At 49.3% G+C, this 24,366-nt stretch overlaps 6 protein-coding genes across 6 annotated transcripts; 3 read left to right on the plus strand and 3 right to left on the minus strand.

Moving 5' to 3' along the window:
* Positions 1 to 2,270: 2,270 nt before the first annotated feature.
* H6S33_011571 (uncharacterized protein) lies at positions 2,271 to 7,232 on the minus strand (the record flags this gene model as incomplete). The annotated part of the gene is made up of 6 exons (XM_044842947.1): positions 2,271 to 2,911; positions 2,964 to 3,197; positions 3,249 to 3,555; positions 3,610 to 6,712; positions 6,814 to 7,000; positions 7,079 to 7,232. 6 exons carry the CDS (start codon positions 7,230 to 7,232, stop codon positions 2,271 to 2,273), a joined length of 4,626 nt encoding a protein of 1,541 aa, XP_044696339.1.
* A 2,089-nt stretch (positions 7,233 to 9,321) lies between these two features.
* H6S33_011572 (uncharacterized protein) lies at positions 9,322 to 10,899 on the plus strand (the record flags this gene model as incomplete). The annotated part of the gene is made up of 2 exons (XM_044842949.1): positions 9,322 to 9,749; positions 9,879 to 10,899. The coding sequence occupies 2 exons, from the start codon at positions 9,322 to 9,324 to the stop codon at positions 10,897 to 10,899; spliced, it is 1,449 nt and encodes a 482-aa protein (XP_044696340.1).
* A 1,923-nt stretch (positions 10,900 to 12,822) lies between these two features.
* On the minus strand, positions 12,823 to 13,897 carry H6S33_011573 (uncharacterized protein; the record flags this gene model as incomplete). The annotated part of the gene is made up of 4 exons (XM_044842950.1): positions 12,823 to 13,101; positions 13,156 to 13,448; positions 13,501 to 13,834; positions 13,892 to 13,897. The coding sequence occupies 4 exons, from the start codon at positions 13,895 to 13,897 to the stop codon at positions 12,823 to 12,825; spliced, it is 912 nt and encodes a 303-aa protein (XP_044696341.1).
* Positions 13,898 to 15,164: 1,267 nt separating this feature from the next.
* H6S33_011574 (uncharacterized protein) lies at positions 15,165 to 15,921 on the plus strand (the record flags this gene model as incomplete). Its single annotated transcript, XM_044842951.1, has 2 exons — positions 15,165 to 15,283; positions 15,360 to 15,921. The coding sequence occupies 2 exons, from the start codon at positions 15,165 to 15,167 to the stop codon at positions 15,919 to 15,921; spliced, it is 681 nt and encodes a 226-aa protein (XP_044696342.1).
* A 1,709-nt stretch (positions 15,922 to 17,630) lies between these two features.
* H6S33_011575 (uncharacterized protein) lies at positions 17,631 to 18,569 on the minus strand (the record flags this gene model as incomplete). Its single annotated transcript, XM_044842952.1, has 5 exons — positions 17,631 to 17,662; positions 17,916 to 18,130; positions 18,215 to 18,275; positions 18,350 to 18,368; positions 18,498 to 18,569. The coding sequence occupies 5 exons, from the start codon at positions 18,567 to 18,569 to the stop codon at positions 17,631 to 17,633; spliced, it is 399 nt and encodes a 132-aa protein (XP_044696343.1).
* A 1,232-nt stretch (positions 18,570 to 19,801) lies between these two features.
* On the plus strand, positions 19,802 to 21,482 carry H6S33_011576 (uncharacterized protein; the record flags this gene model as incomplete). The annotated part of the gene is made up of 3 exons (XM_044842953.1): positions 19,802 to 20,092; positions 20,179 to 20,814; positions 20,889 to 21,482. The coding sequence occupies 3 exons, from the start codon at positions 19,802 to 19,804 to the stop codon at positions 21,480 to 21,482; spliced, it is 1,521 nt and encodes a 506-aa protein (XP_044696344.1).
* Between the last annotated feature and the right edge of the window lie 2,884 nt (positions 21,483 to 24,366).

The raw sequence follows: 24,366 nt of genomic DNA on the forward strand, positions 1-24,366 counted from the left end.
ATTTATTTTTCCTCTTTCCTTTGGTAAAAGTTGTACGGCCGGGGCGTTGCATATGGTTTTTCTTAATTCTTAAGCTTTCATTTTGAATTTCTACACATCAATCATTCCATTTCTTATTTTCATACCCTCACATCGGGCCCGGATCAGGGAACTTGTGGGGCGTTTTAGACGTCAGTTACTCCGTGAGATGGGATGCTTTGGTTTTTTAGGGTTTAATTTTCGGTGGAGGGTCGTCAACGGATTTCTTCGTTTCCTATTTCATCTTTCCTTTTCCTCTTCTCCTTCTCGTCTCTTTCTATCTCAACTATCGTTAGAGTAGAGTAATTTCGGGGGATAGATTTATACATCTTATCAGAATTGGTAGAAATACACAGTTTATTCTCTCTGACTTCCTAACTTTCCTCTCAATCCTTCCTTGGTGGCGATGATTCCATGGGGAGTAGTAGTTGCGCGCATGCGAGGAGAACTAATGCCTCGCAAGTTGCAAAAGACGTCGGTGTAAAGTGTAGTGGGGTTTGTGGGGTGGTCACTGCTTTGGGGATGGTGGGTTGTGTGGCGGTCCGCCACGTCTTATTTCAACCTCAGGGCGTCGTGTGGAGTGTGGGTTGGCGTTTTTAGGTTTGGTCAATTGTGGGGGTGGCTTTACGTCCTTAACTGCATGTACTTTACTTTCAGAGTAGCGTCAGTTACATAATGCGGGTTGCCCCGCGGGGCAGGTTTGTTGGATTTCATTTCATCGTCGGTCTACCAATTGACTGCGTGTGCACTTACAGTCTAAACCTCTCCTCTCCTCTCCTCTTGCATTGATGTCAAAACAAGACTTTTATTCTATAAAAAACAGATAAGAAAAACTAAACCCTTAACAAATATTTTCTCTACACAAATAATACTCCTGCGCGCCCGCCCCTGTCTATCAATCGATCAAAATCATAGCCAATCACTCACCTCGTACAGATGTCCCTTCGCCCACGATCCCTCCACCCATGATCCCTGTAAGTACATACAAAGCAGCTGGAAATGTCGTCGAGTGATATGTCGTGATCCGGGATGGGGTCGTTTCGTATCACGGGGAATAAGTACATGGGGGGGACACACTGGTACATGGATAAAGTATCTATACATATGAAGTGCATAAGGTATGCGAATACTGCTATATACAACCCCTCCCCCCGCCTCTTTTTTTCTCTCCCTAACACCCACGCCAAAGTGTAGAACGAGACCGTTTTTCCCTCCCCACCCCGTCAACACCCCGTCGAAGCAGATACATGATTCAAAAGCAGCCAAGTAAACGTAAACGAGGGAGTAACAGAACGATCAATGCATACAAGCATAATGATAACGTATGGATATCAAAGAGAGGGATAAAATGTGCATGTGTGTGTGTGTGTTGTTGTTGTGTATATCATGTAAGTAGTTATAGAGCAGCTAGAAAGGTATCAATCATATCAATAGATAGACCCAATTACCAACCCAACCCATCCCTCCAATCCATCCCTCCACGCCACCAAAGCCCCCACCCCCCCAAACCAACAAACCACCCTCTATGACATTGCAGTAGCAGGGCAGGCAAATACATCCAGAATATAGATAGAATACTAACAAGTTAAATTTTTTTTTGATCACCCGCCAATAGAAACCGGACCCAAAAATAGAGGAAGGAAAAAAAGAAAGGGAAAAAAAACACCCCAGCAAAATGGAATTATAACAAGAAACCAGGTCAAACGAGATGGGTAGGTAAAAGTTAAGATCAAGGAAAGAAAGAAAGAAAGAAAGTGGTATAAAAAGAATAACCCGGGTATTATCCCACCCATCCCGTCCGCGCAAGAAAAAAAACAAGGAGAGAATTAGCACATTGGCCCGCATTTTCTCAACAAACACCCCGAGAGGACAAAACAAAGACTGGTCTTTTTCGTTTTCTCTTTTTTTTCTCCCACCGCACCGTTGATATTAAAAAATAAAGTACGTAGTATGTATAAGTAATAAGAACGATGGGACAAAAAAAGAAAAAAAGAAGATGCTCGACCAGACGCACAAAAAAAGCCTTAAGAACATGATGAAACCCCAGCCTTGCCCAGTACCGCGGTGATGAGAGGAGAGAAAAAGAAAGAAACCGTTAAAAGAAAAACTCCCTCACGCGAAGAAAAAAAAAAAGATAAAAAAGAGGTTTTTTGAGAATGATCATTAAACATGGCAAAATCGACAAGAAAAAAAAGGACAAGAACAAGTATAGAGGCGGAAGAAGGGTCATGTAATAATCATTTCAATCATAATCATCGGTTTTGGTTTCGATGTGTGTTTTGCGCTGTCTGGCTGTCACTCGACTCATCATCCCTAACCAGACGAATCGAGGATGAAGTTCCCGCAGACCCTCTTAAGCCATGAGAACTTGACGACGGCGTTGGCACCTTTCCACTCACACTCCTCTGAGCGGCTGTAACCCTTGGTAGCCCACTCTGTACTGCCGCTCCACCCATCGAATTCCTCTTTGTTCCTGAAATTGCCCCTGCCCCTGCCCCTGCTGTGCTGGGGTTCCTCTTGACTGAACTATAACCCTTCATCGGTGATGCGTTGGAGGTTTGGGTTGTTGACGACCCGTGAGTGATCCTGGGCTTAGTGGCAGGTGGGTCAGGAAGCGGCCTGGAAGTCGATGTTGCATAGCTCGAGGTGTTGAAGCGCTTTATCGGTGACTCAGTCGCCGTTCTTGGCCTTGTAGCTTTGCGGCCAGTGATGAAGTCATGGTGCATGGCCTCGTCTGGCTTAAGCCTCTTCTCCGGATCCCAGCGAAGACACCTAGCAATGAAGTCGAGGAATGCTTCATCATCACATTTCAAGACGTACTGGAGCGTCTTGGAGCTAGGTCTCCTTCGCTTGCCCTTGGAGGAGACGATCATTCGCGGCTTCCCAAAAGAATCTATAAATCCATTAGCCACCTGAATCAGGACGAAGAAGACAGAGCCACATACCGAAGAACAGCTTCTTCCTTGTACTCTTCTCAATCAAGTGCTTTTCGGGTGGGCCAAACACTTCCATGATACAAGCCAGCTGCTCCTGCTCATTCTCTCCTGGGAAGATGGGGTAACCGGTAAACAACTCAGCCAAGATACACCCCAAACTCCACATATCGATCGGCATTCCATAGGTCATTCCAAGAATAACTTCAGGTGAACGATAGAAACGAGACTGGATGTATGTGTACACTAAAGTATTCATTAGTATCAATAAAAAATACCGACAGATTATAAAGGTACCTTTCTCATGCTCAAAACAACTGCTTCCAAAATCAATGACCTTGATTTCTGAACGCATGGGATGCGCCAGCAAAATGTTCTCGGGCTTCAAATCACAATGAATGACCCTCTTTCCCTTCAACAGCACCAAACTACTCAACATCTGCTTGGTCATCCTCCTGATGAGCCGCAGCGAGAATCCGCGGAAATCATTCGACTTGATAAACTCGTACAAGTTCATTCCAAGCAGCTCTGTGGAGATGCACAAATGTCCTCTGAAGTAAAATGACTGGGTAAAATTGATAAGACTGTGCTTGCCATGTGGATCCTACAATATACCATTAATAAAGCACTTCTCAGCCGGGGAAACATAATTGCATACCCATTCCTTCAGCTTCTGGAGGATATTAACCTCAACCAAAGCTTGTTGATGGAACCTCTTCTTGTTCCTGATAATCTTAATAGCTACCAAACCTCCAGTCTTGTGATCTACACATCTAACGACCTGTCCGAAACTTCCCTTACCAAGGACATCAACTACCTCGTATCTGTATGCCAGGTGGTCACCCTTTACTATCATATAATCACCACGCTCATCATCATATCCAAAGTTAGGCAAGGTTGTCGAGTTCAAATCACCAACGTGCTTTTTGGCATCAGAGGTTCCACAGAAATAGATTTCCTTGTAATCCACGATTTCGCCACGTTCAAATATGTTCAAGGGGATTGAGCGAAGAGCTTGGGGGGGAGAAACGCGTTCCTTTGGTGTTGCACGGCGCTTCAGCTCCTCCAATTCCTGAGCCATAGCATCCAAGTTCTTTCGCTTGCTCGCAATCTTCCTCATCTCATCCTCTGCCATCAGATCGTCATGATCCATAGTGGGGTCTGCATGCGCTGGCACTGCAGGTTGAGTTTTGTGTCTCATTTGACCCAAAGAATGCTTACTGCTCAGCATTTTCGTCATCGGTCCCAAAATTGAGCTTCCAGTTGAATTCTTAGCAGGTGTTGGGGGGGGTTGTTGGGAAACCACGCTTTCCGTAGACCTTTTCTCAGATGCAATAGTCTCCTTACTCCAGCTTTCTGGAAGGTTAACACCATTGCCAATCGAGCTCTTTCTTCTAGCCTGACCTTCTCCGGAAGTAGCCACCTTCTGGATTCTGACGGGGCTTGGCGGGTGGCTCGTTGTTGCTGACCATGTAGCAGAGCTCGGAAGTTTGGGTGGCGGCATCGAATCGAACTTCTGCGCAGTATCGTATTTCTGTGTCGAATATTCCTCAGCTCTTTCTGTCGCAGCATGGCTGTGCTTACTAGAACTGCTCTTCTTCCAGCTCAAGCTCAATTTCCTCCTGATTGAGCTTGCGCTTGTAGGGGTGCCCGGTGTCTCCTCCGCTACTGGTGCACTCCCCACTGATTCCTGGCTCTTCCTGGATCTACTCTTGTTATTGGTTTCCCTTGTAGCTCCGCCACCCAAAGTCACTCCAATGAGCCTTCCCTTATGATCCTTGCCCTCCCCTTCAAATTCCCCAGTCGGGGTACCCTTCGAGAGTGAGTGCGAAACATATGGGCTGATGGTTTGCCTTCCCATCCTGCTGCTTGCTGAAACCGGAATGCTGCTGCTTGCACTTGAGCCCGCCCTCAATGAAAGACTTGAAGGACTATCTTCAGCTGGCTGTGTGGGGTGGTTGAAAGAGCTGGTTGCTCGGTTATATGCCGCCTCATCCCTATCCCTCCCCTTTCCAAAGAAACCGGCTTTTGATGCGGTCATCGGTGTGCTTGGCGTTTTGATACTACGCTTCTGCGGTGGCGTAAGCTCATCTGAATCTGAATGGGGTCCCAAAGCATTGACCCGAGCAATTGTCGGGGTGCTCAATGGCAACAAATTCAGAGGCGGCAGACGCAGCGGGACAAGGTCCTTCTTCCTCAAGCTGGAAGACGAGCTCTTGGACTCCAGAGTTTGCATTCCCTGCCCCACATTCATGCCACCCAATGTCATTCCACGCTTTCTCCGTGTTTCTCTGTCGGCCCTTGTAGTCTTCTCCGGCGACTTCTCCTTCGACGTCCTTCCCGATTTTTCAATCTTTTCGGAAAATTTCGGCTTCTCCGGCACTGCTGGCCTTGAAGAAGCATCAGATTCCATGTCGAAGAGCTCCGGTTCTGTTGGTAAACTGTCTTTCCGTGGTCCGAAGTATCCATTGGTGCTATTGCCGCTCTTCCTCCCGTTACTATTGGAGTTGTAACCTGCATCGCTAAAATTGGCAACCATAGGGGAAGCCAATTCCTTCGGCAAAGGCGGAACAGGGGGGATCTCTTCATCTCTCTCTACAGAAGCTCTAGGCGGTTTGGGTAACCGTGAGACAGCTAGATTCTGACTCAATTTCGGCTGCAAAGAACCGATGGATGTTCGCGCCGAAGTGTTTGTAGACGCGGTGGATAAACCTGAACTGTAAGATTTCCTCTGGGGCTCGGGGGTTGTCCCTGAGGATGATGGCGTGACGCTTTTTCTTGGTATCATTGATGGGCTACCTGGAGCCGACCGCGCATCTTCTACGGGTAAGGGTAGGGAAGGGGGAGTTGGGGAGTGGATGGCTGAAAGGCGCTTCGCGCGCCTCGCGTCAGTAGGGCTAACAGTTCTGGCACCCAGGCCTGAGGCATGGGGAATTGTTGAGATTCTTCGCGAAGAAGTAGATAATGGAATACCGCCCTGCTTCGGGGCCCCTAGCTTACTCAACAGGCTCGGCGATCTGGGGGATTTCGGGGGGAAAGCCATCGATTGAGCACGACCGTGCTCGGGAGATAGCGATGGCTTCGATTGCCCCTGATGTCGTGCAGGCGGTTGTAAAGACTTTGACTTTGCAGTTCTAGTAGATGCAGGGACCTTATAAACAGCATCAGAAGTCTTGGAGGAGTACCCACTACCAGGCACGTACTCCTTTGGAACTGGTGGTGTAAGCGAATTATTGGCCGCACTCGGCCTCCTCCGCTTTGAGCTCTCGGTATCTGTTGTTGCCATTGACTTGCGGTAAGTTGACGAAAGGGAGTTATTCGAGGATTGGTGCGTAGGCGCGTTGCTCTGGCGACGACTTCGCTGCTCGTAATGGGTCGGTCCCTGACTGTTCACATTCTTATTCGAGACACTTGGTCGTCGCAAAACTGCCGGTCGGCTCTCCATTGTTGTTGGTTGAGTTCTGTGATGGTTCTCTTCCATCGCGTCTGTGTTTCCTCTCCCCCGTCTCGGTGTTGGAAACTGGCTGAGCTGCTCTGTATCGATGATACTCCTATGAATGTCCTCCAAGTTTCCTGAAGGCGAAAAATCAAATGGTTCCCCAAGGGGTTCTGCGGGTTGCTGCGTGTTTAGTGAATTCTGACCAAAAGCATAAAACGTAGTTATATTTGCCCCTGCGTGGCCGTTCGGTGGATGTAGGAAGGTTCTGGGATTGTTGTTATTGGCGAGGGCATTCGAGGAGGAGACACTAGTATTGACATCACTGTAAACTCACGGGGATCCTGTTAGAATCCCAAAGACTGGGATAAGGGGAAGGGGGTGGGATGTGGTGGCCCGTGTAAGACCAGACGGAGCTTAACTTACGATCTTGAATTCTGAAAGTCCGAAGTCTTATTACTTATAGGCTTCTGCTCATGACGCTGGGCACGTTGAGTAGTAGTAGTAGTAGTAGTCTTTGGTGATGATCGAGGTTCTCGTAACGAAGGTTTCGAGCGAGGTAAGGTGTGGGACTCCGAGGTTGTCTTGTTGAGGCGTTTCCTCTGTCTTCCATCTACTACACAAATTAATGTTAGAAGATCTCCCCCTTCATCTCTCCTTCCTGCCGAGGGATAGTGGTGGCCACTCATACCTAGTGAAATAGAACTAGTACTCGAATCGTCCCCCCGAGACGATGCAGGCGAATCCCGACGAAGGGAGTAGGTAGTTGTGGTTGTGGTTGTTGTGGTAGATGAATTGGACAAATTATTGGATGTAGGCGGTTGTTGTGAGACTCGAACCGGCATGACGAGCCACTACGGTCACCGGCAACACAAGTGTTGGTGTGGTGGGAGTGGTTGGACTGGGCGAGTGGAGGGACTGCGTTAGAGGGATAGAGAGGCAGCAGCAACAACAGTGGAAAGAGCTGACGTCTCTCTCTCTCTCTATCTCTATCTCTCTCACACTCAAAACTCACTAACTTTGTTTTGTGTGGAAAGGATGGGATGGGGGTGGATGATTGAATCCGTAGAGTGTGAAAAGGGGTGGGGTTGGGAGTGAACCCAGACTAGGCCTTGAACGGGTGGATAACCGTAGACGAGCGAGAGTAAATGAATGAAAGGGAGTGTAACGGGGGGAATGAAAGTTACTAGGGTTGGGGGGTTGTAGGAGATATTTTAGGACCCTGAAAAAGAGCGGAAGGATGAAAGGAAATATTCTGGACAAGGAGTTCAGGGTCTAGAAATCCAAAATAGGTAGAAAAGAATTAACTACAATTTCCAGGGCGACGAGATGAGATGAGGAGCAGCAGCAAGCAACACACAACAACCCTTTGGGCAAGAACTCGTTGCTAAGACAGCGGCGAGGAGCAGATATGTAAGTACAAGCAAGTATTTAATGGATGTTGCTGATCTGGATGGCTAAGTGTGGAAGCCGCAACACATTGCGGAGATGAATAAACGGGCCAAGATGAGCTGCCCAAAGAAGAACGACAGATGAGTTGGAGTATGTATGATGTGAAGTAAGTGAGTGGGAAAGGAAGGGAATGCGCAGGCAGAGAGTACAGCAGGAGTATGTAGTCGATCGATAAATCTCTCTGAGGCCTGTAAAAGAGAGGAAGTGGATGAAGTGGAGAGAGGCTCTTTCCCCTCGGTGACACCGGCCAGCAAACTGGTATTGTAACTTCCCCAAGAAGTTCGGTGACTGAATTATGGAGTGACTGACGGTGAAGAACGTTCTCTTAACCTACTATTCCCTGTAATCTACAGTGCTGTACCTGTCGTGCTCCGGGAAACGCACAGATACATGTAGTTATGGATAGCTACATCAAAAACACTTGTCGGGCTCGTTCCTATTATTACTTTGTTTTTCCAACTCTTCTCCTTCTCTCCAATGGATGCTATGGATTCTCCTTTTTTCTCCCTTCTTTTTTTTCTCCCCCTTCTCCTTCTTCGCTTACTTTCCCTTTCTGGTTGAAGAGAGCAATGAGGTAACGGTAAACGCAGGTGGAGGGGAAGAAGCGGGAGAAGCTCAGGGGAGATCAACTGGTGACAGTTGATGAGCCAACTCTTTCTTCTTCTTATTCCTCTTCTTTTCGTCCGTATGTATGCAAGGCAGCACTGGCAAGAGAAACCCTTCTGTGGTGCTCTGCTACCATTCCTGGCTGTGGTTGGTTAGCCAGCTGCACAATGCACACACTTCTGCAACTGCCAGCAGTCCCTTGTTCTGTAGGAGGATTTCCAAAGGGTGCCGGGGTTTCCTGCCTGGTTGCCGTGGCGATGTCTGCTTTGCGCTGGTCTTAGCGAGCGTTTCGTTTATTTACTTTACCTGCAGTGGGTTTAGTTCGGGAACTGTTCCATTCAACCCCACAGACTACAACCCTTTTCGGCTGCACGTGGCTGAGATGTGATGTCCATTTGTTACTGGCCCTGTCCGCCTAGCAACGACCTCACGAATGCAAACCTCACGATACTTTGTCAGAATGACTCCCTCCTCTGCACCCATCACCTATCTACATAGAAAGCCACGAAGGATTGAAACAAAGGGGAGTCGAGGGGTTCCGTGTTTGTGAGAACAGAGCATGTATGAGCTTCTTCCCTCCAATACATAGATGAAGTTTCGTCTCCAAGACCCACTCTGACCTCCAGCTTTAGATTCGGTAATCCCTTTCCCTTTGTATTCGAGACGACAATTTCCTCTCCATCCTGGAAACAATTATATCTTTCACGTGATCCAACTCAAAGGTCCAATTGCCGGGTAACACAGCTCAGAACCGTCGCATCGTCCGACGTCATCAAGCCAACTTGGCTTCACATGTCAACCGGCCGGAACCGTTCTTACAAGTGCCCACAACTCCCGCAAACAAACCACCGCAAATAACAGCACCAGAACAAGGCCATGGACGACTCGCTCCTTGTCGATTATGACCCAAGTCTCCGTAACCGGAGATACTCCATGAGCGACTCCGAGAACGACGCTGGCCGCGGCGCCCGCCGTCGCCGTGCCACATCACCGTCACCCAGCCTTCGCGATATCGGGAAAACGTTGGTCGGAGCAGCCCACCAAGCCCACCAAGCACATAAGCACCACCGACGCAACAAGTCACGCAGTTCAGACAGCGGGAGCACGCAAAGCGACACACAGGAAGGTTCCCACGGAGCTTTGGGGCTGCAGGAACGCATATTTGCGAAGCTCATGCAGCAAATGCTACCAAGCGACTACACGTGGGAGAGCTATTCGGATACACGGGATAAGAGGAGGGACAAAGATAGGCCGCAGTTTAGCTTGACGACCATGAGCAGTAACTTCAGGAGATTCAACGCAAGGTGGGGAGCTTCATCTGGTGATCATACTTGCTGGTGAGGAAAGTCTATCCTCAGGCCCGAGAGCGTGGGGATAACTCTTTTCGCCAGCAAATAGAGACTTTCATTCTTTCTAACCTCTGTGATATGTAGAATCGGGGTGGTATTTGTATTCCAGCACCGTTTGATACGGCTCATCCAGTGGCAGGAGCCCTCCCACACTCTCGCCGCCCTTGCTGTCTACTCCTTCGTTTGCCTGGACCCCTACCTTCTCGCTGTGCTCCCGGTGGCCTGCGTCCTCCTCTTTATCATGGTGCCCAGCTTTATAATCCGTCACCCGCCGCCACCGAGTCTGCACATGGAAAACTACAACGCCCACGGTCCAGCCATCGCACCTCCTCCAGAAGTAAAGGCAGTCAGCGAGATGAGCAAAGACTTCTTCCGCAATCTTCGCGACCTTCAAAATACCATGGATGACTTCTCTTTAGCCCATGACAAGATCATATCCTTGATCGGTCCACCAACTAACTTTAGTGATGAAGTCGTCTCATCGGCAGTTTTCATAACCCTACTACTGACCTCTATACTTCTGTTCATATCAGCATCTGCGCTTCCATGGCGCTTCATTTTCCTTACCTCTGGATGGATTGGACTGGCGCTCTGCCACCCGACCCTCCAAGAGCTTCTCCTCGACCTCCACGCCGCACATCTGCGCCCCCAGGAAGTGCGCGTAGCGGCATCCACAGATTCTCTCATCCACTCCGACATCGTCCTCGATGCGGTCCCAGAGTCGCGGGAGGTTGAAGTATTTGAACTGCAACGGCTCACTGGCTCCGGGGGCGAATACGAGAGCTGGATCTTTAGTCCGACCCCGTACGAGCCAATGGAACCTAGCAGGATCGCAGGTGAGCGGCCAAAGGGTACAAGATTTTTTGAGGATGTGAGGTGCCCGCCAGGATGGGAGTGGATGGAGGGGAAGTGGACCCTGGATTTAGGGAGCACGGTGTGGGTTACGGAGAGGTACATTGGCGGTGTAGAGATTGAAGAGGAGGGTGAGAGATGGGTGTATGATAGGGTTGGCGGAGAGCAGGGGGCCAGGGGTTTGTGGAGGAGAAGGAGGTGGGTGAGGAGGGTCAAGAGGAAGTATCAATTGAGGCCGGGTGAGTTTTCATGATGCGGTTTGGAATATATTTTTTTTCCCCTTTTGTTTTTTATGTGTCGGCGTTGTGCTAGAGCGTGATACTTACCACTGTCCTTTTCTTTCTTTCTTCCTGCGTGTTTAGCTATAGTTTAGTTTTTAGGCATTTTGTTTTGTTTCAAAAGATCCCCATATGTTTCGTTTGGTCCAGTAATCCAGAATAATAACTTACACTATCCTCCCCGTGCTGTACCTACCCTCTACTCTCCAACCCCACTCTTCCAACCCTAACTACCACCCAACAAAACTTATGTAGTCAAGCTCCCCGGCCATATCTAGATCTTGTCTCACAACAACACACCAACGACACGTAACTGTTAACAAAAGGCTGCATTGCATTATCTATCGAAAAAAAATCTCGGGGCTGAAAAATTTTCCTAGCCCTAAGTGGTGTTCTACTGATCTAGGTTAAGGGTTCTTCTAGAGTAGGGGAGGGTCCGGGACCCCTGGTCCGATTTGAGACAGCCTGCATGGCATGCAGGTATGCGTGCATGAGCATAAGCGCGATCTGGGCCATGGAGGGTTATATGTAGGTACTCTATGGGATTAATTGGATTAATTAGGTACGTCATGAAGACGAGGTGCGGTTTTGGGGGGGTGGAATGGGGCCTTGCAGGTTGGCGTGCGCGTGGTGGTATTGGTGAAGTTTTTGTTATTATTATTATTACTGCTGTGGTGTCTTGGATTTGGTAGTGGAGTGGTGGCGTTGGAAGATCAATAGGGGAGATAACGTGGTAGGTAGGGGGGGTGGGGCGTATCAGATCCCAATTGATCTTTTCGAGATTGCTGGCGTGTGTGATAATAGAATTAGATAAGAATATACATGCAAGTACATGCAAGTACATGTCGGTACTATGAAAAGTGTCTGAGAGCTGCATCCGCTTATAATGAGCTACATGTAGAGACCTGGAACCTTCTAACTTTTAATTGTTGTGCCTGATCATTGACACCTATCAATGACACAAACTAGCATAGTAATATATATCATTACCCTAATTTCCATTTTCATGAGTCTTGTAGAAATGAGAAAACCGAGAGAACCCGAGGCAGACCTCTGGCACCCTATATATTCCTTCTGGCCTTGAGGCGCCTCGTGAACTACATTGCAGTTGGCCGAGAATGAATCACTTTGAGCATTATATTACAACGCTATGTAGTTAGTTTCGCTACCTTAACCGTGACCGCGAGACTCGCTTTAGCACTAAACAACGTAAGTTCTAAGATCGACGCTTTCAATGGAAATACATTCTCTACTCCACTTAGCTGAGAAATCCCTTCCTTAGATAGTGTTCATCGATATGTAGTCAACTCCCGTAGAGCAATCGTGACTGTGTGCTAGTATTTACTTCTCCTACAATTTCTTTTTTCTGAGAAAGCTCTGAGTCGATGCCGGATTTACTATAGAAGCTAGGACCCGTCACAATGACATTTTAGAGGGTGGGTTGCCAGTGTGGATGGATGGACGGGAGTTTTAGTATTCAGCGTGGTTGGCTAGTGCTTTGGTGGTTTGGTTGCTAATAGCTAGAATTGTCGCTGAGAGAGCATTTCCTGGCCTGGTTTCTTTATTCATGTGGAGTGGGGACGAGTGGGGGTTAAGGGGAAGTGGTTTTAGAGGAAAGATGGGTGATATGGAGAGAAGGACGAGTGAGTAAAAGGAAATTTCGAAAACGAGTGATAGCTGAAGTCCAGAGATGACTCCGAGTGATATTTTGTGCAAAAATATACACAGGCAAGATCGATCCCCGACGATACAACGGGCCAGGCAACCGATATATGTAGTTGCGGCAACAGCAAACTCCCAATTTTACGCCGTTTTTCCGCTTATAACGCAATGTACCACCTCCATCCCACTCAAAGACCATACGACACAAAGTTCCCAAGCAAAACGACATAAATTCACTACCTAAACTGCGCATTAACATACTCGACAAACAGCTCCTTAATTCTCTCCTTACCCACGCCATGCTGCCTATTCAGCGCAATAAACTGCCTCCGGATCCTCTGCAGCTGCGGCACCGTGATACTACTACTCGGCAGCTCCAGCGCAACAGCGCAGTCCGCGACCGGCACGCTCCCGCCGCCCGCGCCAATGCTCTTCTGGTGCTCCTGGATCAGCGTTACGACGTCCTGCGTGGTCTTGTCGAGCTCGTAGAGGTAGTCGCTTTCAGATGCCGGTTTCTGTGCGGTGTGTCAGCTAGTTACTAGAGACGGAAAGGGGGGAGAGGAGTGTACGAGAACGGTGGCTTGGTTGGCCTTCACTTTGACAGCGTTCCCGACCATGGCGTCCCAGATGCCGTCCAGGTCGGGGGTCTCATCGATGTACGGAACCGTAAACAGCGGGCTGTCCCACCGGCTCATACCGTTCGGCTCCTCGTAGCGGAAGATGAGGTTCTCGAGAATATCATCCTCATACGGCACTCCATCGCCGTTGCCTTCGCCGCCGCCCTCCTTCTCTGCCTCGGCCGCGGCCTTGCGCGCGCTGTTCCACTCACGACACTTCTCCGGCGGCGCCGCAACATGGACCTCTACCAGCGTCAGCTCTCCCCCACTCCACTCATAATACGGGAATCGAAAAACTCACGACGCAACTCGGCGTGAGCAGCGCTTTGGCTTCGCAGAAGAGCTGGTAGCGGAAGCCCTTGATGTAGTTTAGGCCGTCGGCGATGACGACGTCGTCCTTGCTGAGGAGGCGCTTAACGGCGCTGTACTCTGTTGCGCGGGCCTCCTTCTCTGTGCGAGCTTCGCGGTAGGCGGTACGCGGGAGGTGGAGGGTGGAGGTGTTGATGGTATGGGCTTTGAGGCGCTGGATTCGGGGGTCGGTGGAGGTTGTGATCTTGGTGGTGAAGTGGGCGTGGATTTGGTGGGCGCGCTGGGTCTTGCCGGAGCAGGGATAGCCGGAGAGGATTATTAGCTGCAGGGGGAGGGGTTAGTGGTGTCTAGTGTGGTTAGAGGGGAGGGGGACACTTGCGGGCATCGTGGTGGTGGTGGTTGGGGGAGTGGTGATAGTTTAGTTGGTGGTGAGAGGACTTAGTCGGAGGAGAGGTTGCCGTGTGGTGGGGTGAAGAGCCGCATGCAGGGTGGGATCTGCCTTTTTTTTTTTTATGAGAGTCAGCTCTTGCGCCTCATAAAACCTGGAGAGCCACAACAGGGCGATTGATGATCTGGAGATTTTGTACAACTTTTCAGTTTCCAAGTATTTCTTGAAACAATTTTAGTGTTTAAAGATTTAATATCGTAATGTCGATATTTCTCACTCAAGCTGGACAGAAGCTACTACTTGTACTTATCCCTATAGACTACCCAAGCAGGAAAAGAACTAGAGGGGTGATAGAAGTACCTAGAGTGATAATTGCAACAATTTTAATTAGCCTGGTTCAGTAGTATCACTTCCCCCTGGGGCAAAACGGCCGTACCTTGAAAACGACGGAAGGGATAGAAATATCGGTTTAAGGCCTTTGACACCTGGATGAATTCGAATACTGCATTTACAATGAATAGGAAGTGCGTATTTCTGTGCAGGCTATGCGCATGCAACATATATGGCAACTGTGTACTCACACGTATTCGTTACTGTTGGTGTATAAAGGTGTTCTTAGTAACGGTGTCCACAGTCTAGCTTAACTAAACGTGTCACCTTTATATGTATACGTAGATCGATATATATAGGCTCTTTTCCTCCTTCGTAATAGAATCATCCATCCCATTACGTCTTCCTACTGTTGATCGAGCAATGCATAGATCTAGATCGATGACTTCAAGACGTATTGAGAACGCCTATGACCATCACAAATCGGTCTATTATCGTCATCCATCAATGCGAACTTCTTGTTTCTCTACTCGAACCTCTATCCCCACGTGCGTGAGAGCATATATGCGGCAACATGTACTCGCAACTTTTATTTCCATCATGGCTCAGCACTCGCATCACAAATCATCCACTATGATCCATTATAGAAAATCTCCGATAGGCTCCGGCATACAACTACAGCTAGTTAACCTCAAATTCCTAACTAGGTCCAACTAATAACCCTTCCACCAAACGCCCCAAATTAAAACACTTCTCAACCAACAGCCTCAATTCTGCAAGTCTAGTTTAGTCAGGAATCCGTACTCTATCCATGAGCCTTGGCGGCAAATGCTTGGCACCACACCCCAGCTTCATTTTTTTCACCAAACTCACCATCCCACTATCACCACTATCACCACTTACAAACCCCCCCCCCAAAAAAACTACAGCAAAAATGGGCCGCGAACTCCAAAAGAAGAAGAACAGATCCTCCATCCCCAAGCAGACCAAGCGCAAGAACCCGCGCGTGCACAAAGTCCGCCCACTCGGCAATGCCCTGATTGCACAGAACTGGTACGTCCCACCACCTCCGAGAAGGAGCAAATTCCATATCCCTGGATTTAATTATAAACTAATAGGCAAAACACAGGGACAAGAAGCAAACCCTCGCCCAGAACTACAAGCGTCTCGGGCTCGTCTCACGCCTCAATGGCCGCGCCGGCGGTCAAGAAACCTCGCTCGCCATTGCTGCCGCCGCCGCCGCCCAGAAAGCTGCTGGTGCCACAGCGCCGGCCTCTAGCAAGCCCAAGCTCGCACCGGGCGAAGCCTTGATTGAGCGCGACGAGGACGGCAACGTCGTCAACATTGTGTATGGCAAGAGCGCCGAGGAAGCTCTGAACGACGACGAGGAGGAGGAAGAGGAGTTTATGGGTATCGAGGACACGCGGACCGATATTGTTAAGCAGCTTGAGGCGCAGGCTGCGGTTGTGGTTAGGCGCGAGAGGAACCAGACTGGGAGGGAGAAGGAGTGGGTAGAGGCCCTGGTGCAGAAGTATGGGAAGGACTATAGCAAGATGGTCTGGGACAGGAAGTTGAACCCGTTTCAGCAGAGCGCGGGGGATATCAAGCGAAGAGTCGAGAAGTGGGAGAAGTCGCAGAAGAAGGCTGCTGATGCTGCTGCTGATGCCGCTGCTTCGGAGGAGAAAGCATAGCTTTAGATAGAGTAGTCGCGGTTTTCCTTTCTCTTCTTTTTTTCTTCTTTTTTCTTCTTTTTTTCTGTGTTTCCCTTCTTGTAGTTAATCGCTATTTTCGATCCGGCGTTTGTTGGCGAATCTGGGTAGATAAAGTATATAAAAAGCAGGCCAAAAAATTTCTACTATTGTCTAAAAGCACACACATCTAGGAGTACAAGATCTGGGCCAAAGGGCAAAGAGCAAGCAAGGGTTTCCTCACACCCCCAAATTCGCTGGCGGACATACATAAGCCACCATTGCAAACCCGACGGCACGAGTAGGTACAAAACCTAACCCTCTCTCATCCCATATCGCGTGCTCACTGCTCACCATCACCACACTTGCAATCCCCTGCCGTGGCTGTCGTAGAGCGCACCTGATTGAACGAATCCAAAAGCCCCCCATCGGCATCCATACCCGCTTACAAGTCTACAGACTACCCCACGATAAGCCAATCCCGCGTGCGGCCTGATTCATCCCATAGATCGGGCCGAGATTTGTCAGGCATTGCGATAGCACCCGGTCATAGAAACAGATGAGAAATTTTTTGTCACTCGTCCCATCCCTTCCCATCCCGGTCTATTCTGGATGTAGAGTAGACCCTGGATGTGACATGTAGAGTGGTGCTTCGCCAGTGTAACAGGCAGGGCAGGACCGGGGATCAAAACACTCTTTCTTCCTCTGCTTCCTCTTCTTCTGCTTCTACGTTTCTCCTTTGCCTCGGCGTTTCCTCGGCCATTGAGGATGAGGAGTAGGAGTAAGAGGACGTAGGAGTATGAGGCCGGATGGGTAGGATGTATGGGGGCGAAGGAGGATGGATGGGTAGAGTGCAATATCCCGGGTTTGAAACAGATATGGGACGATCATTGACCTCCCCTCACACCCCCCACTATGCCTGTAGAAAAAAAAACTTTCGGGTGAAAAAAAGCAATGCATAAGGATAGCGAGCGACATCTGCAGAGGTGCAAATGCGGCATATGCATTGCACTCTATCCATAATCCGCGATATGCACTCTACATCTAGAGTAATTCACCATCTGCCATATCTTCTGCATAGCACCCTGGAAGGAGGAGGAGGTGGTGGTGGTGGCATAAAGGATCGACGCCGCCCATCTACCGGCGGCGTTGGTGCTGGCCTGGTTCGTGGTATTGTGTTGTGGTTTGTGCCTCTAAGCTTACTCTACTCTACGGTGGGGGAGAACGGTGGAAAGGGTCGAAGGGGAAGGGGAAGGAGAGAATGGGGTAGATAGGGTGAATTGACTTGAATCCAACGGCCGGAGATGTGGAGGTATGTATATAATATGTAGATGTAGCTACGCGATGTGATCCTCAGGTCCCAGTGCCTGCCATGCCTGTGGGAGATAGCCGCCGCCTTGCTCTAAAGTGTAGGTACCGGACAACATGCCCCCACATACTCTACAGGTGCGGCGGGGGTGGAGGGGTGAAATTTTCGGTAGACAGGGCGCAGGGCAGTAGGCAGGTAGGTGTGATCGTCGATGAGAGGTCGTAGATCGATTATCATGCTGCCATGGGGGTATGTTTAAATTTAATTGTTTCTACTTTGTTCTTTTTTCTGCAGAGAGTTGAGGGTAGAGCAGAGGGTAGAGATCGTGATTGAGTAGCTAGTAGTACTTGTTATACGGTAATATTTGGGAGAAGAGTTAGTATATGGTTTATCTATCCAAGCTTCATTCCTTCCTGGATAGATAGAGACAGTCATCTAGTCAGTCAGTTCAGTTTAGTCAGTCACAGGGCGGGTAAAATGTTTCGTTGGAGCATCCCGGCGGTTCGGTTCCGAGCTAGCGAGTAGGCCTTCTGTCGTACGAGTTTTCTGGGTCGATGCAGCGAGAACGAAACGAAACGAAAGGGCTACATGTGGCTACGCTACGCATCTCACGGGCCATTGGATCATGTACATACATGTATGCAGGCAGGACAGGCAGGCAGGTGAGGTAGGATGTATGGGTACGTACATAAGGGTGCCATCTGAAGGTTTCCCCATGTTTCTACGGATGAATTGAGTCGGAGGATTATGAATTGGATTGGATTGAGGCAATTAACTTGAGGAGAGGAGGAGGTGGAGGTGGTGGTGGTGGTGGTGGTGGTGGTGGTAGAGCTAGGAGGAGGAGGTGGTGGAGTGGAGGAGAATGTAGGAAGAGTGTTTAATAACGCACCTCGGGAGAAGAGGCTAGCCAGTTAGAAGAGCTGTGTGATGAGCTAAACAAGATAGTAGAGTCGAGAGCAAGACACAGACTCACGACACACGACACACCCAAAAAGTATGTACTTGAGGTAGCGAGAGATGTACCACCGCTGCAGCACTACATGCATTACTTCATAATTTCAAATTAACAGAAGACCAAGATTAACCTCACCGTGATCGTATCGAAGGGACGAACAAACATACGCTCAGGACCCCTCCGCTTCTAACCGGGGGATGCTCTTGGGGTCTTTGTTGTTGGAGGCTCACGTGCAGTGCAGCGCTGTTTTTAGTGATGCATTGCCGAACATGCAGGCCAGGAATCAAGCATCACGAACGAGCCAACAGGCATTACGGAGGCCTGGAACGCCTGGAATATCGCCGTTTGATTTATTCTTCCGGGGATGGATGGATCGTCAGGTGTCATCGTGAGTGATTGGGTTTGGTATGGGTATTGGTATATCGCAGGCGGCAATGCACGACTCATGATCCCACAGAACGGCGTGAGTACATAGCTACATCTCTTTGCGTACCGTGCGTATCTCCACATGTAGAATACCAAGTATTTACCTTACATGCCTCCAGAGATGATGATGGTGATGATGCTGTAGAAGGCCAATGATCTCCAGAAACCAACCCACCATTGCTAGCTAGCCAATCCACCCAACCCCGGGAATCGGAGAGGCAAAAAAACTGGAATGAGCCACCAAGGTATCTCTAACAGCTCTGCTTTACCCCCCTCCATAGCACATCATAACCCTTCCATCCCACCATTCACCCCTCCATAGCACATCATAACCCTTCCATCCCACCATTCACCCCTCCATCGGCAGCGGGCCGTTTTGTTTCTAGATGGCTGACTGTTGCGGCGGCGGCACTCTTATTCCCGGGGGCAAGATCGAGGGGGAGAGATTTCTCAGCATTCGCGCTAGCTAACAACGTTAACCTGTGAGAAAAAAAAATCTCTCCGTCATGACATGTTGGGGCCGGGAAGATAAAAAAGTATATGTAGATATCGTATTACGCTCTCCTCCTTTCTCTCCGCCTCCTTCCTCTCCACTCTTCTCCTCCACTCGACCTCCCTCCCTCAACTCAAACCCCCCCACACAGTTATTTGTCAGTGAGAAGTACCAGCAGCTACGTAGTATTATTTCTCTTGCATACAACAAGTACCTACTACATATACCGCCCTCCCCCTCCTGCTGCTTCTTCGCTTCAGCATTATCATCGCATGCAGACTTAACCAACATACATAATCCCATATCACTGGCTGCTGCTGCACACGAGCATCATCCGTCTACATCTAGAGCACTATTCCTGTCCTCCGCGTGTGCCCGAGACATAACTCCATTACCGGTTGAATCCGCCCGTTAGACAACACCCAGCCAGGGCCGCGGGTGTAGCCTCCTTATTACTATTACGTCTCGCCTCTCTAAAGAAAAAAAATATACTTATAACCCACCTCTCCACCCTCGCCCCATAAAAAAAATTCTTTCTCTCTCTTTTGGACTGGACTGGTCTGGTTGCTCTTGTCTACCTGCCTGCCTACCTGCCGACCCCTGCTGCTGCAGCTGCTGCTTGTTATCTTATCAATCTCCCGGCATCATCATCTAACGCCACCACCACAACCCATCACTCGGCCACAACCCATCACTCAATATGATCCCACCCATCCCAACCCTGCAGGAGTACGGGCTCTCGTCCAATTTTGGCTTCCTGCCCAATGTCGACCCCGTGGAGCGTATCTCGTCGCTCTACTATGAGCCCTGGGAGAAGGTCGCAGACAATTTGCCACAGCTTATTCGCACAAAGACGGTCCGGGGCGTGATTGATGCCCTCCCAATGCTGGATCTGTACCGTCTGGTGGGCGAGGGGGAGAGGAGAAGGGCGTATGTTGTGTTGGGGTTTTTGACACATGCGTATGTGTGGGCTGGGGACGAGCCTGCTGAAGTAATTCCCCCCTTCAGATAGTTACTATAATTATTGTTATCATTACTATTATGAGTGAACTATCTTACTGACATTCTCCCCCACAGTGCCTCCCAGCCACCATCTCTGCACCCCTCCTCGAGCTCTCCGACCACTTCGAGATCCCCCCGGTGGCCACCTACGCCACCGTCTGTCTCTGGAACTACCACAGTCTCAACCCACACCAGCGCAAAGACCTCCTCAGCAACCTCCGCACCATCACCACCTTCACCGGCACCCACGACGAGTCCTGGTTCTACCTCATCTCCGTCGCCATCGAAGCCCGCGGCGCCGCCAGCATCCCCATCATGCTCCGCGCCATCGCCGCCGCCCGCGAGAACGACGCCGACACAGTCATCAGGGCGCTCACCATGTTTGCCGACCACATCACGGACCTCGGCGAGCTGCTCGACCGCATGGATGAGGGCTGCCACCCGAACGTGTTTTACTTCCAGATCCGCCCGTTCTTGGCCGGGAGTAAGAATATGGAGGAGTCGGGGCTGCCGAGGGGCGTCAGCTATGAGGACCGCGCGGGGAATAAGAGCTGGCAGAAGTACTCGGGGGGGAGTAATGCGCAGAGCTCGCTGATTCAAACGTTTGATATCATTTTGGGCGTGGAGCATCGCCAGACGGGGGAGAGGAAGAATCCGAGTGCGGGGCAGCTGCAGGGGACGGCGCCACCGGCGCAGAATAACTTTATCCAGGTTTGTACTCTCATATTTTTCTTTTTTTGGAGATATATACATTGTGGGATAGGATGAGTGCTAACACTTCCCAGAATATGCGCTCCTACATGCCTGGCTCGCACCGCCGCTTCCTCGAGCACCTCACCACCGTTGCAAACATCAAAGACTACGCCAACGCACACGCCGACAACCTCGCCCTCACCGCCGCATACAACAACGCCCTCCGCGCACTCGCCCACTTCCGCACCATCCACGTGCAGATGGTGACGCGCTACATCATCCTGCCCTCCTCCGCCGAGAAGAAGCGCATCGCCGCGCTCGCCGCCTCCTCCACCGGCACCAACAACAAGCAGCGCCTCCCGCAGGGAATGGCACTGGACGAGCCTCGCCAGGGGCTAGCTAAGGACGAGGCCTCGCGGAAGGGCCTGAGAGGCACGGGCGGAACGCAGTTGATCCCGTTCTTGAAGCAGGCGAGGGACGAGACGACGGAGCCGGCGATTGGAACGGCGCCGTCGCTGGCGCCGTCGACGACGGCTGGGAAGAGGCCGCAGAGGGTGGCGAGGACGCCGACCGACTTTGCGAGGAGCTGTAATGTGAATGAGTTTGAGGATCTGAATCCGGGGTTTGTGGGGCTGGCGGGGGCGTGGAGTGCTGCGGATGATGCGGGGGGTTTGTGTCATTCTTGATCAGTTACTTTCTTTTTTTTCTCTCGGTTTTTTATATCAAGTGTTTCACGTTGGGTGGATGGTTTATAGCTAATATTTTGGGTTTTTTATTTTTGAAATGGCTTCTGTAGAAGAAACAGTAGAACCTATCTCTCCTCTTGTTTTTGTTTTTCTTTATTATTGTATATTCTTGCCTTCTTTTTTCTGTTTTTTACCACGGGATCGTTTTGGAGCAAATGGTGTTTTCTCTTTTCTCTCTCTTTCCTTCTCTTTCCTTCTCTTTTTTCTTCAAGGTGTTAATCTGACTTTTTGCTATTTCGTTTATTATATCTGGCTGTGGTGGCTATCTTGTTTTTGGTTTTGACGTTTTGTTCTTTAGAAAATCTGGAGGGGGCAGCGGGGAAAAGGGGGGGGGGGGGGGGCAACAGAGAATAGATTGCAGTCTGCGCAATTACGACATGTGAACGTGAAGATTATGAAACGTTTTAGCTTTCGTCTATGGCCGAGTGAGTCTCGTGTAGCCAATGAGTCGACTAGATAACGCCGAGTGATAATTTGTGATTAGTCTCGGCGTTAAGAAACAATGAACCAAAAACAAAAGGAAGGTCTCAGTCTGCCGCCTTTAGCTTCGCCGCTAGCGAGATTGTGGTCAAGTGGTCTAGCGGATGTACACGAAATTTAAGTTTCTCGCATGCCTAGCCGGTTGAGGAATGCCGGCTCATGTACTCGCTCCTGTGCTCGGGGACAGTCTAGAGGGGTTGATGAGTTTTAGCTGGTACGTGGAAACATGGTGATCGATACGATGGAGGGGTTGTAATCAGTTGTAGAGCGTTCTATGTAGTAGGGGGGAGTACTGGATAATGTCTCATAGGCAGTAGAACATCTCGTATTCTTTTCTCCTACGCTTCGCTTTTCCTATCTTTATTCTGGGGGAGTAGATACAGAATACAGACTACTAGCGTCTCATTACTACCTTCCATCCTTCTCGTATTTTCCGTGAGGTTTATTGAAACTATGTACGGCTATGCAGGCCCATGCATATACATATACTTCCAGAACGTAGATAGATTCCATCCAACAATCGAAGTTCACATGCACACACACAAACCTGCTAGCTATTTGTCGTCCCTCCCCAATTGCAGGTGCACAAGCGGTAGGTACATACCCCCCCCCCCCCCCCGGGGGGGAGAACGGCAGATAGGCGGGGTTCTGTCTGGGATTAGGAAACGTTCTTTGTCGATGGGCGTGTAGTATGTACACTTAATTGCATGCCTATGTTATCGTTCAGGATCAGGATACGATGATGATGCCCGCATGAGCTATATCATTGGGCTGCTGGCTCTGTGCTGTGTACATGATGGCATGTTGTATCTATTTGTAACGCTACATTTGTGTTCTGTGTAGAGCGAGTGAAGTGGGGTAGATATTGGATACGTGTATCCCCCACCTGTACCAATGCCACTTTTCCAGCTATCACCGCAGGAGGCCCTTACACTTGAAGAGATCTAGATGGAACCAAGCTTGGACAGTGCTTGGGGGATCTCAATTGCTACGGGTGCTACTTAGTTTATCTCAAGAGCGGATAAGTCGTGTTTCATCAGCTCCTTAGCTATAAAGAGACATCAGAGCTGTATTAGGGACTGGGGTTAGTGAGGTACGTATGATCAAGACAAATTTACCTCTCTTTCCTTATTCCCTATATTTACCCCTTATTGCGGTTATAGCTTCTCGCTCTTATGCTTTATCTCTACCTGGCCCACAGCTTAAAAAAAAAAAAAAACGAAGAAAAAGAAAAGGAAGGAAAAAAACATGTTTCGTGGGGATTCGAACCCCTCTTCCTATTTGGCAAACGTCCTTCCGCTAGCTGTTTGACCGTCCTTGAGTGGAAGTGCGTGGAAGAACCGAACTTGGGGCTAGGAGATACGAGGACGAAGCTCTTGAGATATGGTCATTAGCTTTAAGCGGCACAAACTTACACTTTCTTTTGAATGGCAAAGATAAGGCCTAGGAACGAGAAATACACTTTTACCACCCACAGGAATTGAAGCTATACATAGATGCTTTGTACACCCCAACCTTCTCCATGACATCAGAGCATTATAGAACCTTCGAGCTCAAGGTGGTCAGGGGATGCTGTTGCAGTCGACGTATTGACGGCTCAGGATCTGCCAACCTCATGATCATTCCAAATACAAACTTCAACACACATATGTGTACTCAGTGAGGTAATGTGCACCGAAACATGTCAATGGAGTGGGTTTCTATCGCTGGTTGATATGCATCCTTTGTGATAACCTGTGGTCATAGCTTAGTTTATCCAGCAATTTGGGGAGGGGCATAATCTTCGACGGGTTGTCCACTGATCAAATCCTGGGGTTGTACCATTCAGGAATAAATCCATGTCTACCTGTATATCTAGGAACCTCTTATTCCTGCTTGTTAGCTGCTATGTGAGAGACAGAGATTCTCATCCAAATTCACAAACAAATAGAAGGAGTGCGAGATCGAGATTAAAGGTAAGCATTTACCTCTTCTGGACTCTTAGGCGAGATGTCAGTTCAAACGACGTCTGTGGGATTCTCGCCTGCTTCGGCGAGTCAATGATGAATCTTATTCTTCGCTTAATCCCCGTATCATCCACAGTTACACCTAGCACTAGTTCTCGTGGCAAAGTTTCGGTTTCAAATGTTGCATTATAATATACATTCGGCAGTTGCAAGTCCTTGATAAAGTCAGTGCCAAGTACTCGAATGTAATGTAATACCCAAAACCGGGTGTTGTTATAATGGAAATATAAATATTTGGAATTGTGGTTTCTCTTTATAACTTGTTGGGATGGGATGTCAAGCTCAGAGGAGAAACGTTAGATCTGGACGTACTTTACGGGTGTAGTAGTAGTGGTGAA

This window comes from Morchella sextelata, assembly GCF_020137385.1.
Source record: "Morchella sextelata strain SCLS chromosome Unknown scls_6, whole genome shotgun sequence".
Lineage (NCBI taxonomy): Eukaryota > Fungi > Ascomycota > Pezizomycetes > Pezizales > Morchellaceae > Morchella > Morchella sextelata.